Source organism: Gadus chalcogrammus, chromosome 1 (assembly GCF_026213295.1).
Source record: "Gadus chalcogrammus isolate NIFS_2021 chromosome 1, NIFS_Gcha_1.0, whole genome shotgun sequence".
Taxonomy (NCBI): domain Eukaryota; kingdom Metazoa; phylum Chordata; class Actinopteri; order Gadiformes; family Gadidae; genus Gadus; species Gadus chalcogrammus.
The window spans coordinates 19,295,203-19,306,737 of NC_079412.1; the positions used below are offsets into that span (position 1 = coordinate 19,295,203).

The 11,535-nt window shown below is 47.9% G+C and overlaps 1 protein-coding gene across 1 annotated transcript in view; it reads left to right on the forward strand.

The window, feature by feature from the left end:
• The window catches only part of LOC130385789 (uncharacterized), a 92,599-nt gene extending 81,577 nt beyond the window's left edge, over nucleotides 1-11,022 (forward strand). Inside the window, exon 4 of the mRNA XM_056594488.1 lies at nucleotides 10,832-11,022. Within this exon, the coding sequence (XP_056450463.1) occupies nucleotides 10,832-10,915 (84 nt within the window). The 3' untranslated portion in view covers nucleotides 10,916-11,022. The remainder of the gene's footprint in view (nucleotides 1-10,831) is intronic.
• The last annotated feature ends 513 nt before the right edge of the window (nucleotides 11,023-11,535 follow it).

Genomic DNA, 11,535 nt, shown 5'->3' on the forward strand with positions numbered 1-11,535 from the left:
TTGGCGAGCGATCGCACCGGGTAAGTACTGCTACGCAGGCGGGCCCCTTACCTGCGGGCCAGGCCTGCTTCAATTAGCCGTGCTGCACAGCCCTGATGTCTAACCAGCCGCTGACTTCTGGAGGAATGCTCCCTGGGATTTTTTTTCCCACAGAGGAGTTCATTAGAATGACAAATAGCACCCTGCCATAAAGTGGGAAACATCAACACGGCAACAACAGAGAGTGCGAGCGTGAATGAAGTGACACGCAGGGAGGGAAATGGATTACACTCCGTTTGATAGTGTGATATCAGCGGTTACAACCCCGCCGCCGTCCTGCCGCTCGCCGCATTCTGCTGACTCACTCCTCGTTTTCACCCCCGGTTCCTCCCTCCTCGCACCCGCCGCCGCACCTAGCCACCGCTTTTATTTGTCTTTAGCTTTAGAACTACCGTGTTTGAGTTGGCTGATTGGTCAGGAAGATATTCAGAGGTTCTATTTGAAGAGCGCTCTCTCTCTCTCTCTCTCTCTCTCTCTCTCTCTCTCTCTCTCTCTCTCTCTCTCTCTCCTCTCTCTCTCTCCCTCTCCCTCCCTCCCTCCCTCTCTCTCTCTCTCTCTCTCTCTCCCTCTCTCTCTCTCTCTCCCTCCCTCCCTCCCTCTCTCTCTCTCTCGCTCTCTCTCTCGCTCTCTGTCCATCTCTCCCTCGGTCTAATCTCCTCAACCTCAAGAAGAAGATGCAGCGTCGGCAGCGTCTCACTTTGGAAGCGGAGTGGGGAGAGGTCAAACCCACTCCCACTCTCCGCCCTTTCCCCCCTCTCCCCCCTCGTCCCCCCAGGAGGGCCACAGCTCCTGCGGGGCCCCTGGTCCTCGTGATGGGCTCCCTGGAACCTCGCCAGCGCCACGCAGCGTATCAGTAATGAACGTTTTAGAGAACAGCTTAGGCTAGTGCAAGCATGCCTAATGTCCTTAAGACAAAAGGAGATATTGCCGTGGACAGGGCAGATAGAAATCAATTTCCCATTTGCTGCTTTAATTTTGCGGAGATGGGGGCAGAGATTAGGGGCCGGGGCTACCTGTAAGCCCCATCACTGATGAGCCCTACCTGGGGCGGCTGCACCCACCCGCCTGACCCCTGCGGCTAATTAAAGTTCTTGGATTGATCCACAAACAACGTGATAAAGATCTGTCCTCCACCACCCTCAGACACACACTGCGATGGTGGCGGCGACTAGCCCATAATGGCCTCATAAAGCTACAGCTGCAGTTTGCTCCTGACAGCCTCCTATCTCCACCGCAGTCCAGTACATTGCCTTGAGTTTTGACTGCAATTATAGCCGCTCAGGGGTTAATTACGGAGCACGGCCGGCACTCTCACTTTTGTTCTTGTTATGTGTTTCCGTAAGAGTCTGTGTTTGTATACATGAGCACTTGGGTCTTCTATCGGGGAAGCTATTGCATGTTATTTGGATAGGGTTGATTTTGGTGTGAGTAACAGCAAAGGGCTCCCATCTTTAGTGAGGAGCTGTGTGTTCGCTCAGCTTTGGATCCAGCCGCAGCCGTTTACCCCCGGTCCCCTGGACAGCTACCGGCTATAATCAGATAAAACTAAACTGCAAACTTGCCAGGTTTTCAAAGTACACTTTAAAAGCCAGGCACTTTACGAACGTATACACATAGCCTACCTCTCTCTCTTCCCCTCCCTGACACACATGCACAGACACACATGGACGCGCACACACAGGGACACACCTCCCTACAACACATACCCACACATCTATACAAAAATGCACCCACACAACCCCACTGTGTGCTTAACTGTCCCCTCCACCCCCCTACCCATGTCCCATGATAAGCCCCAATGTGGAGCATCTGTGCTAAGGTTGCAGCAGCATGTTTGCCATCATTCACGCACAGAGCCCATGTCCGCTCTCCACTAATTTCTTCAATTTGGGGACGAACAAAGAATGTTTAATTACATGGCGGTACATTTTGGTGGGAGACGTCAATGCAAACATGTATAAGTCTGCGTGAAATGCACTTGGTGTCATTGGCGAGAGCCGGTGAAATGACATAATGGCCTGCCTTGTGTGCTTTGCTTGGTAGACAGGCACAGCACTGGGGTATTTTTAGAAGCATGCATGTTGCCCTTCCCTTCTCGTACAATGGTTGCCTGCTCCATTGTGGTCCATTTTTAACAAGGGCCTTCTCCCCAGCCCCTCAGAGGAGTTAATTAAAGTGATAGAGGTTGGAGCTGATGAGCCATACCACCCTGACCTTGAGGCTCCGCTTCCCCCGCAACCCCACAATTATACCTGCATAATCAACACACACACCCACACACACGCACACACACACACACACACGCACACCCCCCCTCCCTTCCCCCCCACACACACACACACACACACAAAAACAATCAAAGCCACAGCCATATCCCTCTAAGGAAGCGTTACCAGGGTCCCAGCCACAGTCCCATAGCTAGCTTCTCTTTCTCTCCAGCCTTGGTAACTGATCATTCAGCAGCAGCCATACAAGCTACATATGTATGTAGAAATACATACATATAATATGCAATAAATACATACTTACATACATAGATACATACATTCATTAATACAAAGACCCATGCATATATACATACGTACATACAAACCTCCATACATACATACATACATACATACATACATACATAAATACATATTTATCGGTGTTTCCCACAGGGCTCTGTGAGAATAATGTTGGTGGTCCTTAGTCCCTCTCAGGGATCCGGGGGCATCATCCCCCGTAAGAAAAATGTGCACTTTTTAAAGTTAAATGCATCAATAAGGTGCATTTTAAGAGCAAAATTAAGAGGCAAGATTTATGAAGAACTGCTATTATTTCCCTTTAATCATAAACACATTGTATAGATATTACACTGATGAAACGGCAAAAAATATATACCAATCCCAACAACAACAACTGTTGCCCTTCGCTACACTATTTTACACTTGGATTAAAACTCAAAACTCCATAATAATTTAATCCTCCAAAAACAATGGCTATTTTGATGAAAGTACGGAGTATACGTTGGTGTTCACTTGGATGAGGTTGTGGGTTGAATCCATCTGTATTTTTCACTGCCGCGATTGAAATAAAATATGAAGCATATTTGCTGGTAACTGATGTAAATAGTTGACGAGATATTGTTGGTTAGATTTTTCTCAGTATTTCTCACGTTTTCTTGTGCTTTATTTGTTATGGGCCTGATGTAAAGTCTTTAGACCGCATTGGGAACGCAGACAACAAGGGGCTGAAGGAACATTTTACTTCCTTTAAATGTAGACTATTTAATGAATGGGAAACACTGATACATAAATACATACATGCATACATACATACATACATAATATACATACATACAACCAGACAGACAGGCAGGGAGACAGACAGGCAGAGCTCTTGATATGCTCTTCTCCAGTATATCATCACATTTGGTTTCTGTATGCTGGTTTTGTGTACGTTGTTAGTTTTTTTAATTTTTGTCTCTCGCCAGCTCTCTCTCTCTCTCTCTCTGTCTCTTTCTCTCTTGTTTTCACCTCTCTTTCATTCATTCGTGTCTGGCTCTGTCTCTCTCTCTCTATGTCTGTCCTTCCGTCCGTCCCTCTCTCTCTCCATGCCTGTCGTTGACTCTGTCTCTTTCTCTCTCCGTCTGTCTGCAGTCTTCCGGCACGCTCCCTGTGCAAAGCAGCAGATGACTTGGTATTTGGTGATGTGATGCATGCAAATGATCAGACTGTCATGGCTGCTTATTCTAATATGACAGGGTAGGCTGTTATCTGGTTCACTCTGTATTGGCAACGGGATCTACAGCAGCAACGGGAAGACAGGTAGATGGTGGAAGGCCTCTCTATGTATCTGTGGGTGTAGTGTGTGTGTGCGTGAGAGTGAAGGAGAAGGGGTGTGTGCATCTGCATCGCGCATGTGTGTGTGTGTTTGTGTGTGTGTGTGTGCTTAGGTGTGCGTTTGCGTGTCCGTATCTGGGAGGGGTTTGTGTGTTTGCATGTGCGTGTGTGTGTGTTTGTTTGTGTGTGTGTTTGCATATGTGTGTGTGCGTCATCATGCCAGTCTGGGTGTGTGTGTTTGTGTGTGTGAGAGAGAGATCAAGCTAGACAGTTCAGGACAGAGAATAGATAGAGACATGCAAGAGAGTGAACAGCCAGGACAAGCAGGAGATGGGATCCAGCCTTTGAGAGAGCAATAGTGAAAGAGTGAGAAACAGACTCACCCTGTCCCTTGCCCCAACACACACACACACACACACACACACACACACACACACACACACACACACACACACACACACACACACACACACACACACACACACACACACACACACACACACACACACACACACACACACACACACACACAGATAGTCGTACACACCTCAAATTCTGCTTTAACAGTGTTAGTACTGTTTAGTAGAGCTGTCAATTTAAAGAACGCCATGCACATATGAATAAAGAGAAAAGGGAAGAAAAAATGTTTTGTTGAGAATGGGATGTCATAGCAGATAACCATCACGAGCTGCTCCATATTTATTATGTGCAACAATTTGACTAACCAGAGAATTTAGATTAATAACATTGGCCCCGGGAAGTAATTTCCTTTTGCGAAAGTGATTTACATGGTGCATCGCAAAGAGAACCGCTCTCACTGGCCCTTTTGTGGCGTCAGCTGAAAATAATGACATTTAAAGAACCCACCAAGGTTAATAGTCTCCCTCTTTGCGTATGAACTTTTATTTTTTGTGTTCACGCCCCTGTTCCTCAAGAATCCATCTGTTGTCTTCCTCGTCCTTACACCGAAACTCATGACCTGTTCATCGCTCCCCCAAACCCGGGCTATATAACTGGGCCAAGGTACATTTCTTTTAAACACTTTCGCCGCCGCTACAGTTTCCCTCCGCCAGCGCCACAACGGAAATCTGTGCGATTTTTGGATCATTACCTGAGATATTGGTATAATCACTGCACCATGGTCCAGTTAAGCATGTAATTACATATTCTTTTGGGGAAGAGAATCTCAAAACAAATGTTCCCATGGGGTGCTGCCAACACTATTTATTTAGTTTTTTTTCTGTGGTAAAAAGCAGACCACGAGAGTTTTACGATGCCAGAATGCATGAGCCCTGCAGTACTCTTTGCTCATCTGTTTAATATCTTCCACCAGCCCGCCCTATTCAGGTTGAGGCGTTGTGCTTCTGTAGATGCCGTTCATTTAATGCTTAGGGCGGTGTTTGATATCAGCTCTGCCCCGAAGGGTAGTGGTCGATGGCGGAGGCCTGCAGTGGGGGGTGGGAGGAGTACGGGGGGCTGGGTGGTTGTGGTGGAAGGCTGGAAGGGCTAAAGCTCTCCATCTCCGTCTGCAGAACCTCTGCCCGGGCCCACCCCCAGCGTTCTGGATGAATCTATTTTTGATGCAGGGGTTCCTCCCCGTGTCGGCTGGGTGTTTTTAACTAGGAGTGCCTCGCTTCCCGGGCCTGTCGACGGGATGGGAAAGGTATTGATAAATGATTAACGCTTCAGAAGGTGCACAGAGTTGTAGCCTGCTCTCCTCCGGTGAGCTGCCATGCTGCTGAATATTTCATTGGCACACAGATGTGCTGCTGTCTGCTGAGCGGCTCACGGCTCCTCAGCTCTCTGTCATTACTGAGTTAGTGGATAGTGATCTACACACACACACACACACACACACTCTTGACTCCGTCCAATAGAATAGTCGATAGACGAAAAAGAAAGGCACTGTTGTGAACTTATTCCCCTCTACAAACACATACACACGCACACACGGTTGTGTGTCGGTTCAGGCTCCAGCCCTTGTGTGACTCGTCTCGGTTCCTGCTCTGCGCTGCTCGCTACGCCTCCCTCTTTTACCTGAAGAGCAGGTAAGCAGGGCTGCAGCCTCGGGCCCATGACCCTCCGTAGGCAGGGGGCGCAATACAAAACTGTGTCATAACAGGGAGAGGCGGACGCTGTGTGCGTCCCACCAACCCTTCGCTGGAGCCCGGGTGATGCTGAAACCCCTATGGCTCTGGTAGACAGAGTGGCGAGGCAGGTGATTCAGTCCGGCTGGCCAAGAGACTGCTCCTTCCTCCTCCTCCTCCTCCTCTTCCTGCTCCTCCTCCTCCTCCTCTGCTGAAGGCCTCCAGTGTTGCGTGCTGTTTCTATTCCCCGGGAAGCGTACAGCTGGCCCTGCCCATCTGCAAGTCTGTTTGTGTAACACTGCCCCCTCCTGTCTGGGCGCCCTGAGGGGTCGGCAGGCGCACGGCCAGAGCATGGACGAAGCTGGACAGAGAATGAGAGCGTTAGAAGATGGAGTGGGCGAGAGGAGGGAGGGTTACAGGGGGAGGAGGACGGCCAACGTGACGGATATACTGTAGAACTAGGGATGCTCGGAGGGAAGGAGCGAGAGGTAAAACTAAAGAAGCAAAAGGGGGGGGGATGAATGGGGGAGAGGAGGAGAGGAAGGGAGAGAGATCCTCCAGCCCTGATCAAAGTGCCTCCTCCCTAATCCTCCACATTCAGCAGTCAGTCTGTCTCTTAGCATTTCCAGCCGCCCCCCCCCTCCTCCCTGCCCAAAAAGAGGAGAAGAAAAACACTTGCGGCTAAACTGCCCGAAGTGTTGCTATTTTTACTGTTTGACGTGGTGAACAGAGGGACCCCCCACTGAGGGCTGGGGGAATTAGGAGAACAAAGAGCTGGAGAATTGGAGGAGAGAGGTGTCCGGGTGAAGTCCCACAGACGCCCCACAACACAAGCCAGCTTCACATCGCTTCCCGGATTAACCCAGACCCACATCCACGGCTCCACAGAAGTTTTCCCAATACCCTCGCCCCCAGATGTGGGCCGAAAATTAAAGAATTTAAACGTGCTTGAATATCAAAATATTATTCCTAATTTTCTTCGGTGCTGTTATTTGGCGCTGGTCGCCGTTGGAGAGCTGTTTGGTGGTCTGATTGATCCTTTAAGCAGAGGTATCTGCATTAAATGAGCTGCAATAAACAGCATTTAATATGGTAATTTTACAAAATGAGAGAATGGGTTAAAGGCCTCTTTGGAGTTAGGCTTGATTAGATCTTCCTTTCATACCGCACAGTAGGTGTGAAACAATGAGCAGCTTCTTCAATCACCCAGATAACACACTCTGAAAGAGTAGCATCATTAACCCAAGCGGCCACAGTCGTTTGACCTGTTTTGATTGGAGGAAAAACGGTCAATGTGTTTTGCTGTAGCGATAATCGCAATTTATAATCCATAATCCAGCAAACCCTAAAATGGCGTGACCCCTCCAACTCCAGGCACCGTGTTCGGTTGAGGAAACGCCCCCCTATCACCATGCACCGCATCCCCTCAAAGCAGCATTCAGAATGGGGTTTCCAGACTGCTGAAGACAATCAGTCCCCCTGGCATATACTGGAGACAATTATAATGCCGAAGAGTCAATGGGAGAAAAAAAGACTGGGCGTGGGATGAATGTATTGTCGGATGGGGGGATGGAGATACGAAGGAAGGAAAGGACGGAAGTGGGGGTGATGAACGAAGGGAAGGAGCGAAGCGGATGGGGGGGTGGTAGGGGTGTAAATCAGTAAAGGGAGAGAGAGGGGGAGGTGAGGTCAGACGGCGGTAGAGAGCGAGATAGGACAGACTGGGGGAGGGAGGCTGGCCAAGCCATGGTATAGTAAAAGAAAGGGGAGGAGGGTGAGGGAGCAGGGTGAGGTAATGGCATTGATGAATAGCCCCTGGCTGATCAGTGGAAGCCAGGTTGGTGTTTGAAGATTAGATTTTAATACAGCATTTTGACTCCCTCTGCCTGCAAAATAATCACTGGGGGGAAAAAAAACAAATTAGGAATTATTTCACAGAATATGAAGTGATTATCTAGTTTTGCCCTTGACGGGTTATAGGCCCAGTTTGCCCTGCCATGTTAAGTTAATACAGGACCATACTATGAATTTATAGTGTCATTTCAACATGTTTTACTACTCTGATATAGCAGTTTGTTAGCTATTTTAAGTGCCACTGATACGGCGAGCATGTCAAGTAAATAAGGCACATATTGCCTTCCAGTAAGCCAGGCGTCACAGAAATATTGAAAAAATGTCTGACTGTAATGGTTTGCTCATCTCAGCAAATTACCAAGTTTTTATTAGTACCACTTCGAAACATTTTGACAGCTTTAATGTGAACTGTGGACTGACACAAACTGCTAAGATATACTTTAGTGGCTGGGAAGTTTAAACTCATCTCCAGTTTATGTTTCACTCTGTATGTAGTGGCGCCACTACTGTGTGCTATGACGCTGCCGTCACACGGTGCGGCTAATGGCAGAGGATGCTGTGTGCTGGAATATTGGGAAATTATTTCATATGAATGGATACCACTTTGTGTCCACTTTAGAACTACCTATTATCAGCTCTTTTACCCCTGTCGGTTCTCTGCTGACAGGCCTAGAATGTATAGGTACTAAGGTATTGATTAAAAGCCGGATCATTGAAGGTACGTGACATGCCTGATTCCGTGCCTCTTAGCTACTTCTGTGTTCATTTATAAGCGTATGTGTGAACAATGCTATCCAAAGGCAGAGATTCCACTCGCACTCACCATCACAACCACCCCGGCGGCCAGTTGGGGACTAAAATAGTACTCTGTCTGTTGCCAAGGTTACAGCATTGACAACATGACATGGCCATTCATTCTCAATACTGTATCTCGCTGGCCTTCTGTGAGAAAGTGGCTGCTAATCTTAGCCCTCAATCTGCCCGCCTGTCAATGTGAAGAGGGAGGCAGCCGAGGTATGAGATGAAGAGTGCCGTGCTCCTTCCCCGGGCATCCAGCTCCGCCCCCTTTACCCTCCCAACACCACCCCTCCACCGTCGTCGTCATCCCCCTCGCGGCCCCCCTCCCCCCGCCGTCTCTATCCAAATGTTCACCTTCTCTCTTGGCGACGACTTGTTCCCCGAGCCGGCTGATAAGAGCCGTTGCCCTCCCTGCTCCTGCCAATGTGTGCTGGGTGAAATCAGGGCTGTTTCTATGCACCCCCATGTGTCACTTTTCCATTTTGCAGGTATGAGGCGGTTTGAAGTGGAGAGTGGGGTTGAATGGCAACCGGATGGCAGTCACAATAAAACTGTAATTGAAAGATATGTTATCGTGGCCGACTCCTCTCCGGGTTTCATGCTGGGGAACACGGTATCGGGGAGACACTTCTGCTGAAAAAAAAGAAGAAAGGGGACCTCTTTTAATTAAAAAAATAGTGCTCAAAGGGGGCAAGCAGAAGTTGAAACTGGAGGCATGTTCGGCATGAATAAAACGCCCCTCCTCTTTGTGCCGTGACACTGACAAATAGAGAGCCGTGCGTGAGAAAAGGGAGACTTATCTTTAGTGGCTAATGAATTCAGTGTCATGGAGATGAACATGCTCTTTGAGGTTTAGAGGGCTGTAGCTGAAGTCATACTATCTCCCCAACACAAGGTACCCCTGTCCCACGGTGTCTTCTACGGCACCTGATTTGCTGAGAGAGGAGGGCATCACGTCTACCAGGAAAAAACATACTGCCATTAGTTGGAAGGAAGTGTTTTTGTGATGGCATTACATTTGTACCTGCTGGTCAACCTAGCTCACTCCCATTTGGGTCAGCCTGTGTAATAGCCGTTAAAGCACATGGAACAGCTCCTGATAGACGGAGCATTGATTTTTTTGTAATACACACATTGCTAAGGCAAAGCTCTAGTGGCGGTGCTGCCCTAATGTTCTTTCACAGTCAACAGTAGCCCTGGCTCTGAGGACACCTGGAGGCTATCAACTGGCCAACACATGGCTATTTAACCAGTTACTTTGTGCTGAACCTTTGTGTTTTTATGACAGACACAGTTTTCAAGATGTGCACAAACCCATTTCTGCTCAATTGCTCCCAGCGGCAGTCCCAAATAGATTTAGCAATGATACTGTGAGAAGGGAGATTGGGAGCAAGAGTGAGAGGGGAGAGAGAGACCTAAAGAGGAAAACAGGAAAGGAGAGTGAAAAGGCATGAACAGAGTTCAAAAAATAGACTGAAAATGAGGCAGAGTGGGATTTCTGCAGTTGAGTTAAGAAAGGCTTTGAATGCAATGGAATCACAGACCTGATCTACCACCAGTTTTAGTTTTATTAGCTGCTTGACAGTGCAGTATAGTGTTAGGATTACAACCAGTGGCTGTTTTATTCAGCATTCCTCGCAGCTACATTTCTATTTGCTAAGTCGTAGCAAGCCTCCACCAAGCTCACACTCTAATGCGCTTCAAAGTTTTGCGATTGTTTTCAAACTTGACACTTTTATTGTCACTTGCAACGTATCATGAAACAAACATGGTCACAATTAGTGATGATTATCTTGCTCCTTTTTTCCTTGCTCACTTTAACGAGTGATTCCTCCGCCTAACATCTTCAGAGAATGAGGAAGATATTCAAATTGCTTTCCATATTATGCTCAATATTAAAGACAAGCTTCCACTTTGCTCCGACTCCTAATTGAAAGTAAATGTATTGTATCCTCCTGGGCAGTGTACATCATATGCCTACCTCCTCCCCTGTGTGCTCGTTTATGTTATCTGTGTCTAATTTATGCCACACTTAATTTAGCCTTGATTGTAAATGTCCAGGGTGAGACGGGGAAGTCTGGTCGTCATTGTGCCTGCACGCGGTCTCACAGGACTAGACGTTTTTGAATATCAACCGTAGGTCTCGAACAAGCAGCGTTTTCACGTCAGCTTTTCACCTCTTTAACGTTGTGACGATCCCCCCCCCTCTGCTCGCTCCGCTTCAATAAGGAACTAGAGACAACATATTCAGCGGCGTTAACCAGCGGAGTGATACCGGACGACTTTATGGAGAGACAAGGGGTGGCTGCCTGAGGACGCTGTTGACAGGAGATGCTTGGAGCAACAACGGTGCAGCACCCTTCATTACTGGCTAACATGGAAACCACATGGCCTGGATTTGTCACAATTAAACCGGGGCTCGGATGGGAGTCCAACAAGCGATGCAATAAAGACGATGGTTTATTTAGGATAAACTCCAGAGCTTATGGGTGCTTCGCAGGGGAAACCTCCACACTCCAAATCAAGTTGCCAGAACATATGTGGGGATAAAGTGGCTCTATTCAATTTGTTGACTCCAAAGATCCTCTCCGAGGCATCAACGTATTGCATTTGTTGGCTCTTCCATCCCTGCTAGCCCTCTCCACCGCTGCAGGGATTGAATCAGACAGGGCCTAGATCCTTACCCTTGCATGGGATGAACACTATTGAATTGCTCGGCTTGTAGAGCCACAGTTCTAACTTCTTTAGACTATATTGAATTTACCATCCTGACCGATCAATAATACTAAGTTTTGCAGGCGGTATTGAACTCTAGCCCCACACATCTACTTGCTGGTTGGTGTTTCTCCGATTGCTTTGGAATCTGCCTCACAAATATACAGTTTCTATGTAGACCCTTTTTATTTTTTTTAACTGTAGACCGTGAGGCAATT